Source organism: Etheostoma spectabile, chromosome 21, assembly GCF_008692095.1.
Source record: "Etheostoma spectabile isolate EspeVRDwgs_2016 chromosome 21, UIUC_Espe_1.0, whole genome shotgun sequence".
Lineage (NCBI taxonomy): Eukaryota > Metazoa > Chordata > Actinopteri > Perciformes > Percidae > Etheostoma > Etheostoma spectabile.
Genome location: NC_045753.1, coordinates 357,115 through 384,053, shown reverse-complemented (window position 1 = coordinate 384,053; position 26,939 = coordinate 357,115). Strand labels below are relative to the sequence as shown.

The 26,939-nt window shown below is 44.9% G+C and overlaps 1 protein-coding gene and 1 long non-coding RNA gene across 2 annotated transcripts in view; one reads left to right on the top strand and one right to left on the bottom strand.

The window, feature by feature from the left end:
• The window catches only part of LOC116671474 (dynein heavy chain 9, axonemal-like), a 122,242-nt gene that overhangs the window by 9,960 nt on the left and 85,343 nt on the right, over positions 1–26,939 (bottom strand). The window contains 12 exon segments of the mRNA XM_032502789.1: positions 2,779–2,949; positions 5,449–5,640; positions 5,781–5,972; positions 8,202–8,429; positions 12,283–12,410; positions 14,924–15,072; positions 16,219–16,412; positions 18,659–18,781; positions 18,939–19,109; positions 20,249–20,389; positions 21,443–21,607; positions 26,335–26,539. Of these exon segments, the coding sequence (XP_032358680.1) occupies positions 2,779–2,949; positions 5,449–5,640; positions 5,781–5,972; positions 8,202–8,429; positions 12,283–12,410; positions 14,924–15,072; positions 16,219–16,412; positions 18,659–18,781; positions 18,939–19,109; positions 20,249–20,389; positions 21,443–21,607; positions 26,335–26,539 (2,059 nt within the window).
• On the top strand, positions 24,113–24,535 carry LOC116671428 (uncharacterized). The gene is made up of 2 exons (XR_004327271.1): positions 24,113–24,377; positions 24,465–24,535. It is a non-coding gene; the product is annotated as an uncharacterized LOC116671428 (long non-coding RNA).

Sequence of the window (26,939 nt, the reverse complement as noted above, 5' to 3'; positions counted from 1 at the left end):
TGAACAAAATGCATAGTTGCCTTTATTGAAAATAAGGTTCAGAAAAGAAATCAGTCTGATGGTTAGAGAAATAAAAGAAAGCCGGATACATAACTCACATTGTGCAGCTTGTTTCAGGCCACAGTAAGCACGAATGACTTTTTAACAAAGCTAACACTACAACCAAGACCCTTACTCGTGATATTAAAAAAGCGACACTTGCTCCATTGAGGGAGTGCACAAGGCTGCACTCTCTCAGACAGAACATTTGTTTGAGCTTTTACACTCAAATAAGCTTGATTTCAGAGCAGTACTGAACCAGAAAATGGCCATCCCCTTTAAATCACCCTGGGTGCTGCCAGAGGCCCCAAACAGTTGGTCTGCAATTTATTTTCTATTCAGTATGCAGCAGCTTCAGAGAATGTCACCTGTTGTCAGCATACATTTAGGATATGGTGCTCAGGCCAGAGTTTAGAGAGACAGTCGGCTTGGTGCCTGTGGTTTAATGTCTGCAGCGGTATGAGGGGATAGAGTACAGTCCCTGACAAAAGTCTTGTCGCTTATCTATTTTGTAGAAACAGCTGCTATTAACCTGACTTTTAATTAATCAATTGGTGTAAGAAATAGCTCATATGAAAAGCTAAAACCCTCCAAATGATGTTCAATGCACTGAAATAAATTAGTTACACTAAAAAAAGATTTATTATTTAAACAAGACAGAAAGGTCAAATTTTGGCAAGACAAAAGTTTTGTCGCCTATACAGAAATTGAACAAATTTACTGCAAATACTAAAATATGTCAGCAAATGAAATAGTGGTGCTGTGAGATCCAAATGTAATATCTTGTATGACTTCCATGAGCTTGAAGGACTGGACCCATGCGGTTTGGCAAGGATTCAGACCATGTATGATGAAGTCATCAGGAATAGCTAGGAAAGCAGTCTTGCTGCCTCCCAGAGATCATCAATATTCTTTGGTTTGGTCTTCCATGCTTCCTCTTTCATCCTACCCCACATCTGCTCCATGATGTTCATGTCTGGTGACTGGGCCGGCCAATCCTGGACCATCTGGATCTTCTTCGCCTTGAGGAACTTTGAAGTGGAGATGGAAGTATGCGATGGAGCACCATCCTGCTGCAGAATTTGGCCTCTTTTATGGTTGGGAATATAAGAGGTAGCTAAGATGTCTTGGTATTTGAGACTATTGATGTTGCCTTCCACCCTGCAGATCTCTCGCACACCCCCATACTGGATGTAACCCCAGACCATGATTTTTCCGCCACCAAACTTCACTGTTTTCTGGGTGAATCTTGGATCCATGCGGGCTCCAGTAGGTCTCCTGCAATATTTGCGGCAACTGTGGTGTAATTCAACAGAAGATTCATCTGAAAAATCCACTTCCTTCCACTTCTCCAGCATCCATCCTTTTAGCAAGCTGTGGGCCTTGGCAAATGCCACACGGTTTTTCAATTGTCTTTTGTTTAGTGCTGGCTTCTGGGCACTGATTCGACCATGGAGGCCATTTGGAGACAGAATCCGACAAACCGTTCTGATTGACACAGGGACTTCAGGGGACCAGGTCTCGTGGAGCTCTGCTGCAGTGGAAAATGGGCTGGCCTTGGATTTTCGAGCCAACAAACGGTCCTCTCGAGCAGTTGTCTTGCGGGGTCTGCCTGACCTGGGCTTGTCAAAAACATCTCCAGTGTCTTCAAATGTTTTTTTGATCCTCTGTACTTGACGCTGAGACACATTGAAGGTGTCTGCCACATCAGCAGTGGATCTGGTCTTCAGCCTCTTGATAATCCAAACTTTAGTCTCAGGGTGAATCTTAGGCATGTTTGCAGAGGTCTAGTTGCAGTTGATGTGAAGGTCTATCGTACTGTTTTTTTTTTATACACACCTGAGACCTGATTGGTCCATTATTAGTCACAGGTGAAGCTCATATGACAAGGAGACAACACTTATGTCTTTGCAAACATTGACTCAACGGGCTTTACCAAGCTGTGAATATGAGAATACTTTTTGACAGTTTCTTTTTGCTCTGAAACATTATTACAAAAGCTGTTGGGATTAAAAGGAGCCATTTCTTGTAAATAAATCTTGATTAGAAATATATTTCAGCGGCACTTCAGGTCAATTTGTACACAAGCGACAAGACTTTTGTCAGGGACTGTAGGTCTAGACCACACTCTAGAACGATTCTAGAAATGAAATAAAGTTCATGCTGTGCAGCCAAACATTGTTTAAAACTGCAGAACTCAACTTTAAGTTCTGAAACATTCATAAGGTACAAACACACACTGATTTCAGTAACACAACATTTTAGTAAAATGAGTATAAATGGATGCACAAGCCATCTGTTGAGGGAATGGTGCAGTCGTAACAAAACTGAAATCTATCTATCTATCTATCTATCTATCTATCTATCTATCTATCTATCTATCTATCTATCTATCTATCTATCTATCTATCTATCCATCTATATTTTATTAATCTATTGATGGACAAAAGAACTGGCAGATAAAAAGATGATGAATATTATCCTTAGTTTCAGCCTTATTCCTTGTCCATATACCTGAGTGGGGCTCCTTTTCCTGGTTGTTGCACGTATACAGTATAGTGTAGTCTGCTTCCAACTATATAGTTGTTTTACCATTGAAGATTGCCTTGGTGCACAAAGCCTATAAAGTAATGTTGGACTGGCCCTGAGCCCTGACCTCCCCCCCATCCAACAGCTTTTTGGATGAGGAGGATCTTGGGCGAATACTTTTGGAGATGTAGCATCCAATAAAACACAAACCTTTTCCTCACGCGTGGTCCCACCACCCTCTCCGACTCCTCCGTCCCTGGGCTGCATCTCCAGCACCGTGCGGAAAAGCTTCTCCGAGGTTTGTGTGAGGAAGCCAATCTCGGCGTTGGGATGAAGGCCATACAGGTAGGGTGACTCGGCAGGTAGGGTCTGATCAATGTACTGGAGCAGAAGGAAACCCATGTCACAACTCTGGTGTCATCAAAATCAATCCTCACCTTTAGACGTCATGGATTTCTGTGTGAACCTCAAATTCAGAACTTTAAGGAAGCTTGAACATGTGTGAAGCCGGAACAACATGAATACATGTTTTAGACTGAACAGGACAACATTTAAACACTAATCCTAATTAGTTATTTTGAAAGCATACAGTTTGGCAACTCCATTACTTTGTGGCAGAAGAGCAGTCTTTTTCTCTCAGATGTTCCTTGGTATTGCTGACAAAGGACAAGAACAGGAGCGTGTACATGATGAGATAGCTCTGGGTGAGAAACAAACACTCAGCATCGATTGACAGTCTGTTAATGACCACATCAAGAAGGAAATGTGGCATTTTCCATCTGCTAGTCCATAATGAATTTCAACATGCTTTTAAGTTAGTGCGGATGAAAGTGGAAGCTCAACTGAAAAAGGCTGCTTTTAGTGGGGCACGTACATTATATAAAATCCCCTTTAATCATAATGTCCTGATTACAGTTTTGATGGAAAATAGATTGGCTTTTAATACAGAAACACTTTGTAGTCCGCTGGTTTGATCTCCTCTGTACCTGCTGGCTAACGTTTGCTGATTGGATGCACCTGTATATTGTTGAAAGAAGAGTAAAACTGCTGAGTCACTTCCTTCTCTGTGCCCCTCCCACCCCTCTCCTCTCCTAAATATACCGTAAGTTTGTTTGGGATGGTTGTGAGGGAGGCTATGGCCTAACAGACCCCCAGGGACCCACAGGGACCCACAGGGACCCACAGGGACCTACAGGGACCGACAGGCCTTTATGGTCCCTGTTCTTCAGCCAAAATCTCAGCCACTCTGGCCTCTGCTTGGCTGTGTGGTGACAGCAAAATGGAAAACGCTCTAGTGCTTCCCAGCGGGGGTCCTATGACAGCCAGGATGGGACCGTTGAGCGCCCGAATGGGGGGTACTGAACACAAGTGGTACATCCCACTCCCTCTGCCTACCAGGGGACCTCATGGGCAAAATCTGGACTGTCTGCCAGAAGCACTGTTATTCATGGGAATGTTGTCAGTTTTTCTTAAGGGACACCAGTAAAGCTGGTTGTAGCTGTCAAAGAATGGAGTTAAAAAAAAAATCAAAAGTGAAATGACCACAGTATGTCTGGCTTTGCTTGTTTATTCATCTCTGGGAATTATGCGTAACATCTGACACTGTTGCCCCTACCAGTGTTTTGGGGGGGGCAGCCCGCCCCGCTTGAAGGAATGACAAAATTATGTAATTATGCTATATATTCCACCCAAAAAATAAAGCTGTTTTCACACATACAGGTAATATGCTTCTCGTTCCTCGCCTTAAACGTTGAATTCATTTTACCTTTAGTCATGCAACCATGCCCCGACTTTCACCTGCTGCTGAGTGACGTGCAGTAACATCCCATGGTTTCATACACTCGTTTTCTGCTTGGAGAGATGATTTCAGCAGGACTATCTGTCACATGACGAGTAAAAGCTGCTCCTTCTGCTTCCCTGCACGTCGCAGCTTCCCGGGAGCACGCGTGTGGGATTTTTCACAGTAACTACAGTTAGCATTGCTTCTTGCGACTGATCCACCTTCCATAGAGATACATAGCTGCTAGCTCAATATCTACCACATTTTTTGCTGCTTCTATATCAATATTATGTGTGTTCCATGACTCATCTAGTTCCACTTATTGTGACTTTTATCTTTCCCTATTACATGACTTTTAAGAGTTTGTCAGTTAGACGTACAGACACACTCCCCCCCCCGAGCTGTTCCACCTCACAGACACATGTATCCAACAAACTACAAGCTGTACTGTCCCAGGCACCCATATGGGGAGAGTTGTGTTGTTATTGACCTAGCATTGAATTATAGAACTCTACACTGTACATGGGGGATAGTGGTGGTGAAAAAAACTCTTTATTATAGTGATTCAATTTTAGCAATAATAAACCACCATTACTTTTGTTGGAGGCCACATAGAAGCCCCTTGGGGGGAACACCTAGAGTGCTACTGCTGTAATCCTTATAATAATAATAATTTATAAGTTAAACTGTTTATTGATCCCCAGTGCAGAAATTACAATTTACACTCTGTTTTGTTCACTACACAAAGGTCTGAAATACACACACCTGCTCAGGACCTATGCTGCCAGCTGGACCAGCACTCTGAGTGGTTGGGGGGGGGTACGGTGCCTTGCTCAAGAGCACCTGGCAGTGCCCTTATGGACTGAGCTACTGCCACCCCAGCTATATTTTCTAGCATGTAACTATTAGTTATAATGTAGTTACTGGATTTTCATTTCTGTTTTATCTGTATGGCTTTTGTTTTATCTCTTTACATTCCTGCTTTAATTTAGTACTTTAACCAAGAATCCTTTAACTTTTTTTTAACTTTTTGTAGCTTGAAGAATTTTCCATTCTATGTAATGCAAGGATAGGATTTGGCTGATCGCAGTGTGCCTCACCTGGTGGTAGCTGTTGTAGTCCATGTTTCCAGGCAAGGGGAATCCAGGTGCTAGGTGCAGCTCTCCCTCCATCATCTCGGGCTTGATATATTCCTCCAGGTAGGTCCGGCACAGACGGCGGTCCCAGTCGTCTGTGATGTGACCCCCATACATGATCTCACCGAACAAGTAGCGCAGGTCATCATATGGCACCTGGGATAAGAGACGGGGGGGGAGGTGGCTTTGTGCGGTTTAGCTAAGGTCACATGTGTTACGATTTCCAATTAAGATTACAAACGCTGGTGTTTGTAATCCTTTGCAAAGGAATAAAAGTAAAAGCGAAACACACGTACCTTAGGATTGGCCTCCAGGTAGTTGTAGAGGACGTTGATGGAAATGGTGAGGTCCCCAGTGTTAAAGGGGTATGATCGGTTCCAGCCCTGAGGACCGAACTTCCTCCTCTCTGCCACCACCGCATGGAAGTAGCACAGGGCAAACACAATGCTCTTAAACTCATTCTCCCGTGCACACATCTCCAGCGTGTCCTGAAAAACAACAAAGCAAAGAGCCTTCTGAACTGTGCAGCTGCATTAACGGAAAGTTGTGGCAGGCAGCGCTGTGATCTGTCCCCAGCCGTGTGGCACACTAACAGACAGACAATGACTAGATAGCAATAAACCCAACAATGAGATTCCCTTTTAATTGTCACAACTTGTCAGGCGCTTTCAGCCTCCAACTGTCTCCTGGGCTCATTATTCCAGACAAGCAAATAAAAAAAGTGGGCATAAATGGCATTTTAATCTTGGGGGGAGAGCTATTAAATAAGCATGCCCAAAAACCCTATGGAAATAGGAAGGCTAAATTCTCTTTATTCCAGCATGTGTCAGGAGAGTGCTACAGAAGGCTCTTTAACTTCCCCTGCTGCAGTGCCCCGGGGAGTTGAACTCCAACCACCCACACAAAACACACACACACACACACCACACCCCCCACAACACACCCAAACACACACCACACACACCAAAACACACACACACACACCACACACACACCACAAACCACACACACACAACACACACCACACAAAACACCAAAGCACGCACACACAGAGAACAAACATCACACACAGCACGACAACATGCACCATAGACACACAGACGACAGACAGACAACACACACACACCACCACACACACACATGCATAAACACACCATGCATAACACACAAACACACAACACACACACACAAAACACACCACACTCAAGATGTAGTTTAATATTCTGCACTGTACGCCCTGCTCAGCACAGCTGAAAGAGATGCATAGCCTCCCTATTCATGGCCTGTGGACTGGAGAGAAACAACAGACTGCAGCGAGGACACATAAACACACACAGGCATGCACATGCACTGAAAACACACCTCAATATGTCTGAACTGACAGAGGTCCATGATTAGCATCAGGGTACGTGTGAGTTTGAATAACTAGAAAATCTGACAGATAAACTGAATCAATCAGCAAACAGAATTGCAAATCCATAAGAGCTTTTTTCACAGCATTATTATACAAGTGTTACCTCTGCAAAAAGCTAAAGCATTGTGCCAGACGTTAACTTTAGCCCACCCAGACTCTATCTCAGAGACTTGCGGGGTGGGTATAGGCAGTGGAGCTATACACGCGTCTCCCAGGAAAAAGGTCAAGGGCAAAAAAACTGTCATTTCTTTGGCTTAGCACTGGCTTTAGCCACGCGGGTGGGCTATTACAGAGAGTTAGCCTAACATCGATTAGCTTTCACTGAGTACGCATGATTCAGGAATATTCCCCCATCCTTACCTCAGTGGACCTCGCTATGGGTCTGCACAAGGCAGGACTCACAAGCACGTAGCACTTATCAGGCAGATAGATATCAGCGAACTAAGGATCATGGAAATGGACTGGGAAGAAGCCGAGCACTCAGGTAATGGTGCGGGGGAAGATGCATTGGCAGCGAAGCACTGTGGTAATGGTAAGGCTTAGATAGAGAGAAGAACTGATAAGGTAGAGAAAGGGAGAGGCCACTGCAGCGCTCCAGCTACAGAGGCAGCAGAATGAAACCGTCTCTCCAATAACAAACAAAAAGTAGCAGATAGACTTGGTTGTGAGCTCAGTAACGTCTCTCCATGCAGAATAGAACCACACCAACGTTTGAGGTTAGCATGTGCTACGTTCACATCTGTCCCCCATGGGTCGGAGGCAATTCCAGGGTGAGTGAAAGGTGACTCTCCACATCTGCTGGCTCATCCAGTTTTTGCAAATTGGCAACTTGATGTGTGACAATGTGGAGTGAAAATGAGCATGTTGTGTCTCAGCTGCCACTCATGGCAACATCCTTTAGAGGAAGGCCGCATGTATCAACATAAAGTATCCACAGCCCTGATGTGGTCAAGATGCCAGGCTCTTTAACTGTTACTGGAGTCACTTCTTCTTCTGTACACTAGAGGGAGTAACTGAAAGATGATCCCTGAACTGTCTCCTTTCAAAAGAGTTCTATCCAATTAAATTGTTTATGATTTCAACAGGAAATACTCATATTGAGGAAGTAATGACATCATTTGATGGGACCTTTAAAATCAGAAAGCTCCTTTCAGAGTTTTATATTGAAATACATACAGTGGAATATAATTACGAACATCTTGTAGGCAGCATGTTAAAGTTGTATCTGACATCATTGATGGATTTCTTTGTGAGTAAAAGGTTTCAGTTCTTATCAGATGACGTGCAGAATGCCTCTGGGTACCTGGTTGAAGTTGTCCAGGGCCTTGTGCAGGTTGGCGTGCATGCCGGTAGGCGGCTCATTGGTGATCTTGATGGAGTTCTCCAGGATGCCCTGCGGGATGATGTGGCCCTCAGGGGTCGACGAGGGCTCAGCACTGACAAACACCCTGAAGTTGCGATGGCTTCCCTCTGCGTGCTGCTCCAGAAGTTTCTCTAAAGTACCCAGCCAGCGAGCCACCAAGTGGATGTTCTACAGGGACAAGGATCAGCAAGTACAAGGTCAAGAAGCAACATTACACGATATTGGTAGAAAACAGGCTTGTTGTTAATTCTCCTCTGTGAGGGTGGAGAGCCTAACACCCAGATGAGGTTTTCTGTTGGATATCTGTGAAGGTCTGTGCTGTAATGGATAGTACATAATAGCTTAATTTGGTCCTTGATGCTGGCAGTGCCTATATGATTTATGTTTCCAATGACAACTAGCAAAAAGGAGCAATTAAAATGTTGCATATTCTCCTCTCTGCACTGTGACTTTGATGTGGCACCAAATTATATGGTACATAGCACTTGAAACCCATTTCTAGGTTGCTGACATTAAGCGAGCCCTCTCCGGTGTAAGACTTTTCTGCATATTCATCTCTCAGTGTGGTGCGGGCAGTGGAGCTGACTTGTACTATCACACAAGCATGGTTGAGCTCAATTTTCCATCTCAACTGTCCTGACACTTACAGGATATCCTGTGAATGATAAGGAGTCAGCCAAGCCCCCCACATCTTACCATGCAGCACTGCCCATTCCCTAAATCTAATTACAGCACTAATAACTCCAGTCATTAATTCATAAGCCTCTTTACTTTCTCATTTCCCTTTGCTCTCCATATTTAATCTTCCTTATGATGGCTGAAGTTAGCCCTCTTTCTGAAAGACGGGACATGACAGCGAGAGCAACGTCAATTTTTGGAGGAGTCATTGAAAAAAAAGGAAAAAAGTTTTACATTCTGTGAGAGAGAAAGTCCGTGAGGAGCTTGAAGCTGAGACGAGGATGAGTTCATTTGCCTCTTGAGAATAATGAATGGTATACAAATTAAAAGTCTAAATTCAAGCGCTTTTTCATCAAGCCAGTGCAACCCTTCCTCTTGGCGTGTAAATGGCTTGGCAATAAAGAGAGCCAACAGAGGAAGTCAGAGACTGCCTCAGAACTCGTCACTGTAATGAAACCATTCATCCTCTGGCTGCAGGGGGAGAAGAGGGGGAGGAACAGAGAGAGAGAGAGAGAGAGAGACCAGCAGGCCAACAGACAAACAAACAAGACAGAGGAGCAGCCTCGTTTTTATGGCTTTTTAATTAACTTTCAGGTGCAACATTTTTTGTTCCCTCAACGTCTTCTTGATAACGGCCTTCCAGCCCCTGTGATGACTGCGCTGATACTACATCACACAGCCACCTATTTACATAATAATATCAAAGTTGAATCTAAAACCCATTAGAAGACACAACTGGCAAGGTCTTTGATGCATTGCTATCAAACACAACCTGAGGGAAAGCACAATGGCACATTGGACTGTCACAGTGCCCGTGCACACACACGCTGGCTCCTGAACAAGCAAATACCAACACAGGCAGGTGCGTGCACACAATATTTCTCTTTCACACACGCTAAAACACATTCATCAAGACAGCTGCACAGCTGGGCTCCTGCAGGGGAGACGTCAGACTCCAGACTGATGGAGGAAGACAGCCAACACCACTGAGGGACAACACCACTGAGGGACAAACAGAACTGACATGACTGAGGGACAACATGACTGAGGGACAAACAGGACTGACATGACTGAAGGTCAAACAGGACTGAGGGACAAACAGGACTGACATGACTGAGGGTCAAACAGGACTGAGGGACAAACAGGACTGACATGACTGAAGGTCAAACAGGACTGAGGGACAAACAGGACTGACATGACTGAAGGTCAAACAGGACTGAGGGACAAACAGGACTGACATGACTGAGGGTCAAACAGGACTGAGGGACAAACAGGACTGACATGACTGAGGGTCAAACAGGACTGAGGGACAAACAGGACTGACAGGACTGAGGGACAAACAGGACTGACATGACTGAAGGACAAACAGGACTGAGGGACAAACCGGACTGCTGTCCCACTGCAGGCACTGTCTGAAGGTAAATATGGTGTAAGTGGTATGGCTTGTAGACATGACGTGAGTACTTGTAAAATAACTGAATACAATGTGAGAACTTGTAGAATACGATGGGAGAACTTGTAGAACACGATGAGAGGAGATGTAGAATAGTTGCTGTGTGTTGGGGTCGCTGTGTGTTGGGGTCGCTGTGTGTTGGGGTCGCTGTGTGTTGGGGTCGCTGTGTGTTGGGGTCGCTGTGTGTTGGGGTCGCTGTGTGTTGGGGTCGCTGTGGGTGCTTGTGTTGGGGTCGCTGTGTGTTGGGGTCGCTGTGTGTTGGGGTTGTTGTGTTGTCCTATCCCAGAATGAACGTATGGTGTAGCCAGACCTTATTTTACAGCGCTGTGGAGATAGATCTGCAAATGCGAGACCAATGGTCACTGCGTCCACTCCATGAAAACCCTGTAGTCTGAAGCTGGCATTCCAAAGTTCAGTGAAGGAAGGACACTTAGGGAGAGACTTTTCATCAGATTGTCTCTCCTGCTTTCTCTGCTACAGTATCTGCACTTCTTTCAGCCACCCAAATAGGGTGGCTTTAGCAGTAAATGGGCAAATACGGTGGTGAGTTTAGGCCACTTGATTCCCATTGCCTGGTTCATGTGGGATTTTCAACTCCAATCTGCGCGATTGATTGCCTCTCTATCTCCCCCCCTCTTCCTTCCCAGTGGGCTTCTTTCAAAGTTTCTGCATCTCTGTCTCCAAAGCCCATCTGAGCAGGAGCTGCTGTTCTGCAGTATAATTACCAGTCAGCGTGGGGGAACCTGCCATCGAACCAGCTCTCCGCTGATGGAGCCGGGCCTGCCAGCGGGAGAGTAAAGGGGGACTGTGAGACGAGAGGGGGGTGGGTGGGGATGGATAAGTAGGTGGATAGCTGCGATGAGAAGGGGGGAGAAAGATAACAGGTAGCCGGTAAAGGTGGTTGCACGCGAGGATTCATAATGAGAAAAGTATGTGGCAGAATGAGAGGGTGTGAAGGGCAATAGAAAAGACAAGATGGAGCATTATATCAGAAGAAAACACTGTAAAAACAGAAGGGAGACAAGAATATGATAGCCCCCCCTCCCCCAGATCTCCCTCTCCCTGCCCAGCCAGTGCCGGGGGTGGCTCTCAGCGGGCAGACAAACCGACAGCTGATGATGAAGCGAGTGGGATGTTTGTTGTCAGGGGGACAAGGCCTTTTTAAGCATATCGATCAAGATTCTTATGCAAAAGGTAATTAAACAACCGCTTGTCTTTGCTATCACGGGTTTGGAGCAGAGAGTGATGGCATCCCAGTCTTTTTCCTTTTTTTTCTACCAGCTAACATTCACACTGAATGAAAAGAAGAGTGTCCTGCAGTGCTCGGTCGCAGTTCATATCCGTCGATACTTCCCATTAGAATTCCACCGAGGTTTCCACTTAAAATGCAAACTCCAGCCTCGCCCTCCAGATAAGAGGAGAACAGACACCACATAGAGATTGTACTGTATAATGCCCTTTCAGTTAGGAAATTTCCGGAGAAAATTAAATTTACTTTTCCATGCAGAGAAACCTGGGAGGAAAGCAAACATCCCATTGAGTGTGCAATGAAAAACAATGTAATAATAGACCTCATTCACGACATGCACAGATAAAGGAAATGCCACACCTAAAACCACTACTGAATAGAAAATCCTTGACACAAAAATGAACCCTGTGTTCAAAAATGTGTTTGGTAAACCCTTTTTGTGAGTGTATGTGTGCCATGTACGTATGCCATGTTTGCTCAACCATCATTTTTTATGATTTGGCACTTTTGTTCAAGGTGGTTGGGCACAGGACACTGAAAAGACAGTCAAATCCCCCCCCCCCAAATAACTCTAATTGTACTAAAGCCAAAATACTACTTATACTGTGTGTGTATAGCACATGTGTATGGTCAAACCGTACCTGTAATATCACCCAGTGGCCGTTCCTCGCCGCCAAATCGAGGGCGTGTTCTGCTATAACCTCCTGACCCTGGCCCAAAGAGACATTGTGGAAGTTCTTGTTGTCAAATGTGTAACCCAGCCTCTTCCCTGAAGGAAAACACAGAAGTAACATTTCAAACACATTGTTGAATACATATGCTTCAAACTGTAATCTGCTATTTTAGAATATAGATGAGAAAATTAATATAAAGATGAATTATTATTATTTTGTCTATGAGTTTGATACAGCGTTGTCTCTGAGACATGCTTAGCCTAGCTGTGGTAAAGAGCTAGCCCTGATCAAACCACTCCAGAGCTGTCTAATGTACATGTTTCAGGCTACCTTGTTAGCTAGCTAGCCAACCCACCCCCAACACACAGCCACGAGTCCCTGGGCGGTGCTCACATCCATCATGGCAACAGGACACTTTAGATGTAGCATGGCTTCAGGGACTAGGCTAAACACTTGTCCTGCTCGTTCTGTTTCTACACGTGTTAAAAACTAAAAACTTGGTTGTTGTTTAGAACTACGCCATAATGTAATTCCAGTCTCTGTGCTAAGCTAGGCTAAAATGTGGCTGCTAAGAGTGGTCAGTACATTTACAAATCATTAATTAACACAATGCCCAAGCTTTAATAAGCAAACAGAATCCTCAGCTATCTAAGCTAGCGACGCTAGCATCATATACATGTTGACTATGAAAGCCACAACAGGGATGATGAGCTGACTCTGGTTGGTGACTGTTAAACTCTGAACTTAATAAACAGAATACCATGGTGGTGTGACTGCTGATGCAGCCACGTACCTGAGTGTGTCCTGAAGTGCGTTTGAATGTTGGTGTGAAACAAAAAGAACGAACTACATACTACAACGGCATTGAACACACCGAGTGGACAGTCGCCGTGTCTCCATTCAAGGGTCAAGAGGATTTAAAACAAACATTTGATAGGCAGAAATGAAACGTTGTCATAAAGACTACAGCTTTTCTAATCTAACTTCAAAATGTGCATTAAAATACTTATTAAAAAACAAGGCTAGTATTGACCTCACCATCTAACTCTCAGAAAGACATTAAATAAGCTGTGAAAGTCTGCGTTTAGCATCATAATCAGCAGGTGGCCAATGACTCTGCATTCCTTGCCAACCTTGAGAATTAACTCTAACAACGCATTATTATTTATTTATTGTCTTTAAAGCTCCAACCTGAAACCAGGCCGACAGAGGTTGTGTCTCCGGGATATTAGTCCCCTGTAGAGCATACAAAATCACATCATCTATCTAATGGAAATCTAATTGAAGCCTAATACCAATGAGAAAGCCAATAGTCACAGCTGTAATGGAAAAGCAGCTCTTTGTGCTTCAGTGTAATGTGGCGGCGACTGCTCTTCATCATCACTGCGCTCTCTCTACAGCCGCGGTTTGATTGGTTACCTTGAGCTTTGATGTGATTGACTAGGCTCTCACTGAGGGTGTTGATAATCCATAATCACACCCCTTACAGGCAGTTCCAGTAGGAGTGCTCCCTCTTATCATATTGGGAGAGGATGGTGGATTTAACGTGGGCTGAAGGTCTGTCCATGGTTGATTTCACCACCTGCTGCTCTTTGGGATCCAAGTCTTTATAAAAATGAGGCTAGGAAATCTAAAATACTCATGCTAAAAACAGCTGCATCATGTTGAAATTAATCTATGGCATGGATTTATTTGGTTAAGACAGACTTTGAAGCAGAACTACAAATCAAAGAAAGTCAAATTAGACAATAACAGTATATTAATTATGATAAATTACCGAAAATGAATGTTCCAGTAAACTGAACCTGCAATCTGAATATTTCATAAAGCTGACTGAATTATCTGGCAGCAGATTTAGAAGCGTAGGCCGTGATGGCGCCCTGTTCCAGCTCACTACTGAAGCTTCAGCTTCGGCATATTTGAGGTCACAAATCCAAACATTGTGTCTTGCTGCCATCCACATTACTCAAACAGGGTTGTAAAGGGTTGTAACTCCAAAACCGATGGCATTTACTTTCTGCTGGCCCTAATACACCTGTGGTGTCGTCTCATATATTTGTGACCTTTAGCATAATCCCTTCAATCTACCAAGAGCCTGTTGTGCATTGGCTGTGATGGCTGATATCACAGCAGATGTGTTGGGATGACTGATAATCATATGGAGTAGAAAACCATGCATGGAGGTATGCCTGTTAGCGCTGGGTACCAAAATCAATACTTTTTAGGCCCCGTCATTCAATACCCAATTTCAATACCTAGGGAGTAAATCTCATCAGCGTCAGTGAGCCAATCAACACGCGGCAAGCTGGGACATAAATAACAAGATCTGTGCCGTAATGTGTAACAATTTGAATAATTTATTTTTGTATGATAATTTAGTATTGAAAAAGTATCCTTTAGGAACTGGCATCATGAGATCGGTCCCGGTATTGAATATTGTTGAACGATACCCAGCCCTAATGGCTGTACTTTCAATTGGCTATTCCATGCAAACCCTGCACGTTCCCACGACATGAAAATAACAGAAAAACGGGTAATGTGAAAGCTCTAATAAAAGTCAAGAACACAGTCTTACAGCTTATTAAACATAAAACAAGCACAGCGTTACCATGTTTCTCCACATCCTTCAAAGGGTCAACTCCAGGAGAGAGGATGAAGAACATGGGCGTAGCTGGAGCCGACTCTTCAAAGGAGACGGCAAAGTCCAGTGATCTGTCAATCACGTACTTGCTTCCCAGCTTCTCCTCTACAAAGTCTCTGTGGGGAGAATATGACTCATTTCTCCTCAACACATTTTATGATCTTTGACCAACATCTTGTGTAGTACAGATATGATCCCTAGTCACGGCTGTGTTGTCAGTGGTTCTCTAACATCACTGCATTCCATCCTTTAGCCTTTAATTTATCAGGATTTTCTTACCGATGTTCTAACCAAACAGCTCACTCCTGAATAAACCAACAATGTGTATTTCTTCTATATGTAAACCCTCACTGACATATTAATTGATACAAAACTACATAAATGATATTTTGACTGATATTTCAATATTACAGCAAGTATAAACCTAGTTTGCTTGAATGATGTTGCTGACACTATGTGTCAACTACGTCTGGCCAAAGATTAATAATTGCTCTGCTCTTGGCTCAATTTTGGTCTCCACCAACTCCTGAGGTTGATATCTGTCTCTTCAGCTGCTGAACGCTGCACTGTGTCCACTAGCTAGTCTTTAACTGTGTCTGCTGTTTGGGGCTGAGCAGGCAGAGTACAGTGGCTTCATCAGAGCAGTTTACCTGAACCGTTTCCTGTTGGTGAGTTAGGGGTAGGGGTCAGGATTAACCCTACCCCTAACTACCCCATACAGGGCTGAGGAGAGCAATGAGAGTGAACCAAAACAGTAAAGTCGGGGAAATGAAAATCCAAACAATGGGCTCTGCAGAGCTGAGGGGGATTTTTCGAATATTATAATTATTATAACTATAATTATTCTTGATTATTCTCTGTGGGATGGTCACTCTTACACATCCAGTCATTCTCTTATTTGTTCCATAAACATTTGGATTAGTGCAGCTTTAATATTTGTTCTCCAACACTTAAGATATTAAGTAAAATATAGAAGTAAAACTAGGCATTGCTTTATTTATCTCCTTTCTGTGTCTTACGTAATATCCAGAAACGTTCTCCAAGTAGAGGCTGAATGTTAACACCAGGTAGAAATGGGATCTGAGTTTGATACGATGACGGTGGTTGACAGATGCTGAGGACTGCTAATGAGGCTCATCGATTGTTCTTTCAGAGCTGTCTAACCGACTAATGCCCTGTCGACTCAAACTACAGGCCAAGGGTTAAGACCTTTACCAGGTCCGACCACAGAGCAAAGGGCGAGCTATGCTTCCTCCTCTCACCTGACAGCGTACGTCATGCGGTCAGGCCTCAGGGCCCTCATCATGCACAGTCTCTGAAGAGAGCTTTTGTTCTTCCATTCCTGTGGGAATTTCTCTTTTTCTGGACACTCAGACTCCACAAACTTCTTCCAGCGTTTGGCCGAGCCCTCGATGTCTTGGTCCAGGTTCCGGAACTCTTCCATGGAGCACAGGGACTGGTGGGCGCAGAAAGACAAATAATTCATACAGAAAACCTAATGTATTTTCAAAGTGCTGCTACTCTGACCCGTGATGCACATTTAAGAAAACCTTTGACAATGCACAGCAAAAGGACTAACTTTGTTTGCAAAAGTTTGGGAGAAAAAAAACTTGAAGGAGTACTTATCTTTCCTCCCGCCAATAAAAATATATTGTTTTCAAACGTAAATGCTGAGTAAACACTATCCTTTCATAACGGGACGGGGGGTGGGGGACAACTGAATATGCATCCACAGCAGAACTAGTAGGGGCTTTATTGGAACGGCCCAGCTGACAGACACCTTATCTCATCTGTGGAGAACGCAGTGTCTCTCTCTCACACACACACACACACACACACACACACACACACACACACACACACACACACACACACAACACACACACACACACACACACACGTGTGTATGCTATCTTCTGTACTGTATATGCCAGAAGCCCCCCCACAGCAGTGATACCCAGCCAGGGGTCTGTGTACCCCAGGGGGTACATGAAAAAAGTGTGGCTCGGAATTTGACAAAATAATAATTATGATTTGATTAAAAGGACCTAGACACAGGGATGTTATGCATTATTGGCTGAAATAGTTAGAAGTACTGACTAAACAGTTTAGTAAGCTTAAAGTAATAGATAAACAGCTGAAACATTTGATTCACTCCAAAGTTGTAGTAAGACTGCTGACCAAACCAACCTAAATATTGACTGTTCCGTTGTATGACTTGTTTTTCATATAATAAATAGAGATATACATTTGGAACACATTGGAAATTGATGAAGGGGTACATGAGTTCACCTGACAGAGCTGTGGGGGAAACCACTGACATTGAGTACAAGGAGCCATGGAAAAACTCTCCACGTGAATCCATAAAATTGTCTTTTCCACGACGTGGTAAGGTGGAGTGAGGCGCCCAGCACACCGGCCATCACTCCAACTCACTTTGTTTAATTAGCTCAGGAGGTCGGCGAGCCCTGAGCCCAGCTGAGGGCAGATACACTGGGTCTCATGGGATTCACGCTCTGCTAATATCATCAAGAGAGCCAACCAATCAGAGGATCGTACCCTCCTTTAAAGCTTTCCAACTGATTATGTTGCCAATTGCGATAAGAAACTCGAGTGACAGAATTTGATTAGCAGGGCCTTGAACATCCACAGGAGACTGAGTGCAGTTGGGGAAAGGCCGTCTCCAGACCCTCAGAGGGGTGTAGGTTTAGTTAATATTCTAGGAAGTACAGGTTGAAAAATTCATGAGCACAAGAGGCTAAAAAAACATGCTGCTGTTAGGTATTTATTTGCTGCTAAACTGATCTGACAAGAAAGGGAACCTCTGCTGCTTGACGTCCACAGGGCTGCATCGCTGGACACCTGTTCTTTAAGACGGAATACAGATTGTTCTGGTGGAGGTCTGTCAGCAGAGAGAAACTAACCAATCAGGTCTGTCAGTAGAGAGAAACTAACCAATCAGGTCTGTCAGCAGAGAGATACTAACCAATCAGGTCTGTCAGCAGAGAGAAACTAACCAATCAGGTGTGTCAGCAGAGAGAAACTAACCAATCAGGTCTGTCAGTAGAGAGAAACTAACCAATCAGGTCTGTCAGCAGAGAGAAACTAACCAATCAGGTCTGTCAGCAGAGAGAAACTAACCAATCAGGTCTGTCAGTAGAGAGAAACTAACCAATCAGGTCTGTCAGTAGAGAGAAACTAACCAATCAGGTCTGTCAGTAGAGAGAAACTAACCAATCAGGTCTGTCAGTAGAGAGAAACTAACCAATCAGGTCTGTTAGTAGAGAGAAACTAACCAATCAGGTCTGTCAGCAGAGAGAGACTAACCAATCAGGTCTGTTAGTAGAGAGAGACTAACCAATCAGGTCTGTTAGTAGAGAGAAACTAACCAATCAGGTCTGTCAGCAGAGAGAGACTAACCAATCAGGTCTGTTAGTAGAGAGAAACTAACCAATCAGGTCTGTCAGCAGAGAGAGACTAACCAATCAGGTCTGTCAGCAGAGAGAGACTAACCAATCAGGTCTGTTAGTAGAGAGAGACTAACCAATCAGGTCTGTTAGTAGAGAGAGTCTGTCATCAGGTCTGTTAGTAGAGAGAGTCTGTCATCAGGTCTGCTCAGACCACACACTGAGAACACGTGGGAGCTAGCCCTTTGCATTCCACAGCATTAGACTGGAGTAGCAGAAAGAATCAAGTCTGTACCTTGACCCCTCCCCAGGAGAAGTTGGATAAGAAATCCACTGGTGACATCACACCTGGTTGGACAGGGTATCTCAGGAGGAAGTCCAGCTCTGCAGGATCTATTTCTTTATTCATCAGAAGGATCTGGGACACAACAAACAGGAAGGACTGTGAATTGTTATATTTCCAGCACAGACCCCATTTCCTTTCCACTTGATTACATCCAAACAGGGCCGCTGGTCTCCAGAGCAACGGATTGAACATGATAAACCATGCAGAAGATGAAAGCTTTCCTCCCTACCTGGAAGGCCAGCTGAGCGATGTACGTGAGCTTGTCACATTCAAACAGGCCTCTGGTGGTGTACTGGAACACTGAGGACGTGATGCTGTCAATTAGGTTGGAGACCCGCTGCTTCAGAACCTCGTCCGGCTCCGCCTTCAGAACTGCTTTCTGGAAGACCACACTGAACGCCTGGGGACGCAGGACAGCTACATCACGTACAAGGCATCAATGGAACAATGCAGGGTGGACCAAACAGAAACCAATGCTTAAACAATATGAACCAATTTCTGGCTCATGTGAGCCTTTAATTATAAATCAGATACCATAATTATAGGTGATTATGTTCTGGATGAATGGCTTAGTAGTTTGGTCTCTAAAATGTGGATCAGCATTTCCCAAAGCCCAAGATGACATCCTCAAATGTCTTGTTTTGTCCTCAACTCAAATATATTGAGTTTACTGTCTCAGAGGAAAAACTAAAAAATACTCACATTTAACAAGTTGGAATCAGAGAAGTTTGACTTTTTTCAATAAAAATGACTCAAATGATTATTGAAGTAGATGCGATGAATTGAATAGTTGACAGTTAATCAATTCATCCTTGCAGCTCTTGTACAAATAAAATATATTTCCCAACACATCCCATTAAAGACCAAAGTCGGCAATATTTATTCTTATCAATGAGCAAGCAGTTGCACAGGGTGACATGTTCCTTCAGCACCGTGGGGACACACACTTCAGTTTAGTTCACACTGTCCTGAGGATTTACAGGATAAGGATGTTCCTAAACAGATTTCACAAGATTCAAGCTGACCGCTCTGAGTCTATGATTACTACAGAATGAAAAATCAAAGTCTAGTCAAACTGTCACGCTTTGAAAAACTGGAAGTGACGGTAAACTGAAACGCTCCAATAATAATTGTCATCATCTTCTTCTTTGGTGTCATTTCTGTCACACTTTGCTCTAACATTGTGTGAAGAACATTTCCTTCTCAATATCAAAAGCCTATATACTCTGCGTGTGTTTTCATTCGATTATGTTGGGAGATACCTCGGGCCGGGGCCGCTACCTGCCGAGTCAGGAGTGATTGCAAACCATATCTCAGGCTGCCTCCTCTCAGTGCTCGCTGGCTGACAATATGAAAGACATAATGCTCTACATAACCACATTAGGGAGCCACAAACACAATGAAAGTGGGGCAAAGAGCATAAAACACGGAGAGCAAATGGAATAAAGAGGGGGGAACGGAGAAAGTGAGTGTAAACAGGGGTCTCACTGGGGGCCGGTGAGGCGGGGAGGAAACATGGCATGTCAACAAACAGGCTACCTTGAGAGAGAACTGGTACATGGGGTGGATTTTATTGAGGTCGTTCATTATGAAGTACAATAAGGACGCCCGCGCTGCTGCTGGGCGGTAGTGCTCCCGAGCCTCGTTGATTTTGGCCTCTGTCACCTTGGCTTCTTTCACCTACAGGAAAGATAGTGAAACACAATGGAGTCATGCATGTGCTCGGACATGCACACACTCCGCTGATGGGGAAACTGCACCATCCAATAAAACACCCTGAGTGAAGAGCAGAGCTGTTCCAATTTCACGCTTCCAGACAAAATGTTCTCACACTGCGCCCAACGCGACAATTATGTGACATTTTTTATAAGGAAATGTCTGGGCAATTATACTTAAGGATGAACATCTGCAAACACTCTCACATCATCAGACAACTACTCCTTGCAAGAAAGTAACAATCTGGCCTGCTAAGCAAAGAAAGAGAAGGAGAGAAGGGATTACACTCTAACTACTGCATACACCCAGCAAATACTTACTGTACCTGCAATAAGGACAAGGGAAGAAGTACAGACAACAAGGGCTTAACATATTTGTGTTAAAGAGGAGCCTAGTGTGTGAGTGTGTGTGTGTGTGTAATTACACCAGGGACTGAGACTATCCTGTTACTGAGTAACATTATTGTACCCTAAATATTTACAGCTATCAGGCTCCTCTTCTGTGGAACCAGGTTCCAGTCTGGGTCCAAGGACGAGAGAGTTCAGCTATCAGGCTCCTCTCCTGTGGAACCAGGTTCCAGTTTGGGTTCAGGAGGCAGACACCGTCTCCACATTTAAGAGTAGGCTTAAGACTTTCCTCTTTGATAAAGATTATAGTTAGGGCTGGCTCAGGAGAGTCCTGATCCCTTAGTTACGCCGCTACAGGCCTAGACTGCTGGGGGACTTCCCATGATGCACTGAGCACCTCTATCTTCCTCCTTCTCTCCATCTGTATGCAACCTCATCCCATTAATGTATGTTACTAACTCAACTTCTTCCCTTTCATTAATGACAATATAATATAACAATATAATATATAACAATATAATTATAGCATAAGTATTCTCATCTGCTGCTGTACTTATATATTAGTTCCGGTATAGATGGAAATATGTTCTCTGCAATCTAAAGAGTTACTAGAGGAGTGACAATGAATAAGCAGAATAAAGAGTAGCAAAGATAAAAACAACAACAGGACCTTCTCTTCGATCTCGGCAGCGGTGCGTTTGGTCGTCTCCAGGTTTTCCACCAGCTCTGTGTCCCCCAGGAAGTTTCCTGAAGCTGAGGACAAACGGGACAGCAGGTTGTCCTCCAGCGTCTTCAGAGTGATCTTGAAGCCATTTTGCTGCTTCGTCAGGTCGGACTAAGAAACACAAAAACACTGAAAAGCTTCAGAGAGACTGCACATGTCAGAGGGTTGCTCAGATCTAGGCCTGTTGTCAGCTTCCTTTCTGGCTTCATCATCATATCGGAGGCAGTGGGAGATGTTCAAGGTGTGGGTCAATATGAGGACATGAATAGTGAAGGGCACGTCAAAGGCCCAACTGATCATATGCTCTGCACTGACTGTCCGAGCCATGAGCGGAGGGCTCTGGGAGACATAAGCCAGCTCCTCTCTCAAACATCAACCTCTGCTGAACCACCTCACCTCCATGTGATGACATCGTCGATTCCAGCTAGAGGGGAAGTAGCTTTGATGATAGGCAAGCACGCACACACACACACACACACCACACACACACACACACACCACACACACACCACACAGACACACACACACACCACACACACACACACACACACACACACACACACACACACACACACACACACACACACACACACCACACTATCAATCTTGGTATGAACTAGTATTCATATGAACCATACAGGCCCAGGCCGTTGCACACATGCATGCCAAACAATGCGCAACAACATTTATATGTATAATACATAATGTTGTGTGCTGAGGCCTGTCTGGGACAAGAGCGTATGCAAAAAGCATAAATGAAATGCTAAAGTAGAGAACAACGGTCAACGAGGAGCCTACACAACGTCACGCAGCATGCTCCTCATAACACAGCACGCACCACACACACAACACACCACACACACACACTACACACCACACACAACCACACTACCTGCACGCAAACAAAGGGGGCTTTTATAACGCTCACCTGGATTAGTGCACCCGCTATAAAAGCTTGACTCAAACAGTTTTGTCTGTCTGTGGCTGAAAACGAACTTTTCCTTTCAAAGCCGATGGTTTGAAGACGTCGGGGGAGGACACAGCGGCTGAGGGCCGGCGTCCTTCTTTTATGCTTTGTCTTCATTATAGTCTGCTGCAGGCTCCTGTTTATGTCGATAATGACTTTGCTTTATTGAAGTTTCCTAACAGAAGCCTTGTGACCTTTGAATGGTTGGAATTATGGGGGGGGGGGGCAGTTGTGAGATTAACTGCTCCGGTGTTGTCACTGACTGATAGTAGCTGAGGGCTTCTGAGTGGCATGATCCAACAGGCGCTGGTAATACGGCTCTGCTGCTGCCGCTTCTGCCCCGTGTAATCACTGTGGGGGGGGGCTCCTCCCTGTGGCACGGCGTTCCCATGACAAGAGCCATACTTTGCTCAGATCGCGCCAGGGGAGCAGATAGTTTAAGAGATCACACTGCTTAATTGCTCTCTTTATGACAGTATTTCCTAGTGTGGTGGTGAGAAGTATTTTACTCCAGTGGTAAAACTAATTCAGCCTCTGCCTTGTTAACTCTTGTATCTCGGAATTTGTTGTTAGTACCAACTCGGTAGTTGAAACGTTGTGCTCCAACAGCGCAGGCAAAAAGCTGATGTGATTGGTGGCATTTGGAGGACTGAGCCGAGAGGAGACCCCCAGAATGGGCTGAGTGGTGTGAGTCAACTGTGACCTTCTGCTCTCCACCCTTAAACACTCCCAACTGGAGCCAGTAATGAGGCGGTTTAACGATTAGCTTTCCTCTGGCACATTGTACTTGTAATTACCCTTGCCTTGGAAAAAACAAACAATTAACCAGTCAGCAGAACACTCTAGTTGGGATTAAAATGAGGTAATGCATCTATCATTTTTTAGACAAATGATTACTGAGTGCCACAGAGCAGCCCTGTTAAGGTAATTTGGGAAGTGGAGCATTGGAGTTCTCATTAACACCGAAGGTCTGGTTAAGAAGTTCCACACACAAGGATGTAGACATGCACACTCACATGCGCAGAGGGAGGAGCACAGGGGCTAGTTATTGTGCTAAAAGGTTGTAGAGCGATTCCCCTGCGCTTTCTCCAAAAAAGGCAACTTGACATTTTAAGCTCCTTAGTCGTCTTTGGCTCTTTCAGCCGCCGTCGTCTTACGGCTGAGCAGCAACGCCCTGCTCATTAAAGCTGTAACGGCACAGAGGCATTCCGAGAATAGACACAGGTTTAACTGATTCTTATCAGTCCGGGCTGTTTACCTGCAACAAAATCCATTCAGCACTCCATTCTACAGGCCGTGTTTTGACAGAAACAACCCCCCCCACCACACACACACCACCCACATTCAACTCTCACTGTTAATTAAAATGATAAGTGAGTTCCAGATCTTGTTTTTTTTCCTCCCTTAGCCTCCAATCTTAGTGAAATGCTAATTAAACAAGCTTCATTAAATCACATTTCACTTCTCCGTTGGATTTTGCTGAGGGGACACAGGGCTTAAAATAACTTCATTTATCAAAAATGCTGATTTGTCTGTGAAGAAAGCCTGCAGGTCTGACTGAAGCACTGCCTACAGAAGCCCAGCGCACACACGGACAGCTCCAGAAAAGCCTCCAAATGCAAACAGCACTGTGTTGGAGTAAATCACGGAGTTCCCACATTATCTTCCGTTGCGATCTCTCAGAGACGCCGGCAGCCAGACGTCGTGTGGACCGAGAGGGATTTGGGATTTTCCTCTCCCTTCTAACACTAACAAGGCCCGCGTTAAAGGAACAGTGGAAGTTTGTCAATGTGTTGTCTGATTGCTGGGGGACCGTGGCGCCACCGCTAATCCATTTCAAACAGCTGACATGAAAAGCACAGATAGTCCAGGAGGCAAGCGCGAGGCATCATTAGGCGCCGCAGCTTTGATCAAGTAAGTTTTTGCTTAATTGCAAACATTTACATTCACAGCATACTGTGGATATATATGTGTAACTATCTGCTGCTCATTACTTCCCAGCAGATGCAGGAAGCTGCTGTACTGTACAGGGTGTAGCGGCCATGACAGCTCATCAACAGTCCAGAGTCCACTCAACAAAGACCGAGAGAAGGAGAAGGAGAATACAGCTTAAAGCGTCTCCTATCTGCCTCTCCTTTGATTTTAGAGAGGTGGGTGTGTGATCAGAAATGAGTCTGCCAAAGTGATAAAGAAAGATGAAACTCCCATCAGAGGATAGCATCAAGACACAATTACACAACTCCTGGAGCTCGGTGATAAATGAAACAGTATCCAGGCAGAATGGGACACAATGGGGGAGTGTCAGTGTTTCAAAAGGTTGTTTGATTTTTTGGGATTGAGGATTAATGGATTATTGCCTTTATGGGTGATTGGTCACGGATGCTACAGAGTAACAATCCATGCCATGCCTTTCATTATTGCCGATGCTGACACCTCAAACTAACCAGTTTTTTGTCTGTTGGGTCATGCACAGGAAGTAATACCTTGTAATTACAGGAAGTTTTTTTCTCAATGCCTAGCGCAGTAGGTAGTATGGGAAGGGATGGCCAACATGGCTGAACAGAAATAATGACCTGTTAAATCAAGAAATGACATCATAGCCAGTACCGCCTCATGTGTGAGGCGAGCATGGCTGGTCGTCATAGCGACGCTGCAGGGAACTGCGACACACACCCAGAACATGGAAGGTGCGTTTGATTCTCGGCATGTGGCCAGAAGACATGTTTGGTTTCTTAAGAAGCTGGAGGCAGCAACATACACCACTAGATAGACTACTTAAACTCAGCACCCCCCCCAGCCAGTCTCAACTTTTTGACGCAGGCCCGTTGCGTTTTTTTGCGCGTCCCCCTTGCAGTAACCTCCGACCCGGCCAAAACGGACTACCCCCATTCAAAGTGAATAGAAAGACCTGTGTTTCTGCCGGGCCGAGGCAGGCTGTCTGAACGCAGCCTTAGAGACGAGCAGGTGGATACAGAGGAGCATTTAACAGCTGGAGAAGATATTCCTTCAGGAGCTGCTGGACACCAAAATACAGAACTGGAACCTCCGCCAAGGCATGCCCTATATCGCAATGTTAACAAAAAGGAGAAAGGATTTGTGTATCTGCCCCGTGGAGTAGAACTACTCCAAAATCTAGTGGCTTCTTTCCCGGCCCAGGCTACACCCCCCACCAGTGGTGTTTGTGTAATCCTGCTGACAGACAAACCATACAGAAAACTCTGAGAGGATGGCAATGGCAGATATTCCCATGCAGGGCATTAAGGCTCACTGACTGTTTGAGGAGAATAAAATGATGAGAATCCCATTCACAGTTACAGATCTCGCCTAAACCAAACAGGGCCAACCTCAGAGAAAGAGCTCCACAGCGCTACCAGACCCCTTTGGTTCCAGGAATTGTTTTACGGTAATGCCCCGTGAACACACAGACACACATGCATACACCGCCGTGCAGTGTCACGTCTCCCTTAGTGAGGGATAACCAGAATCCGAAAAGGGTTTTTTAATTATCACACATCCACTCAGTTTGCTGTTAATCAAAGGCACCGGCCGATCGCTTTGGAATCAAAGAGCTCGGATCTGCGGCCTCTTGTGATGTTTCCGGCAGACAGCGTTTTTCTTGCAGACGTGTGGCTGCAAAGACGCTAATGAGGAGCGAGAGCGCCCCGCCCGGCTCCTGGAGGCTCCGGACTCCTCTCATTGTTTCTTTTAATTACGCCTGCACAAACGAGAAGTTAGCAGCGGAACGTGGATGCTTGTTTGTTCTGTGATAGACACCTGACAGAGACAGCTCAGGTTCACTTTAAGATGACGTCAGACCCCTCCTTGCTGTTAAATGCCTGTGTGTGTGTGTGTGTGTGTGCACCTCCCTCACCTTGAGCTGCTCCAGGTCCGGTCTCTCCATGCTGACCACGGCGGCCAGCAGCTGGTCCTCCAGCCCGTCCCTGGTCACGGTGAAGTTGATCAAGGTGCACTGGGCCTGCAGCTCGGGCTGGTAATGAGGGCTGGCCAGCTTGGTGTGCAGGATCAAGCGGAAACTGGGGTTGTACTCGCACTCCTTGTCTCCGATCTTTATGTACCTGTTGAGGGCCAAACGTGGACAGGAAGTGTTCTGAACTTTGAGAGTGGCTAAATGGAAGTGAAGTTTCTAAGAAACAGAGGGTCATTTCACACCCCAGAACCCCATGCATTGGTGTCTAATACACTCAAGTGGACAAAAATATTACAAATTGGTCCAGTATTGAGGCAGATCGCAGAACCGCGCTGCAATGTAAACTAATGGGGCAACTGTGCACCCCCGATTTCTGTCTACTAAAAGTGATTGTTTTTACCACTGACAGGTTCGGATTGTAACTAAAAGTGTCAGACAACATTATCCATCTCAACAGGTGACTTCTTGTCCGAAAACAGCGGTGTGGAGTGTAGAACGCAAGTCGAAAGGCATTCTGGGAGATGTTGGTTTGGAGTAGGCTACAGAAA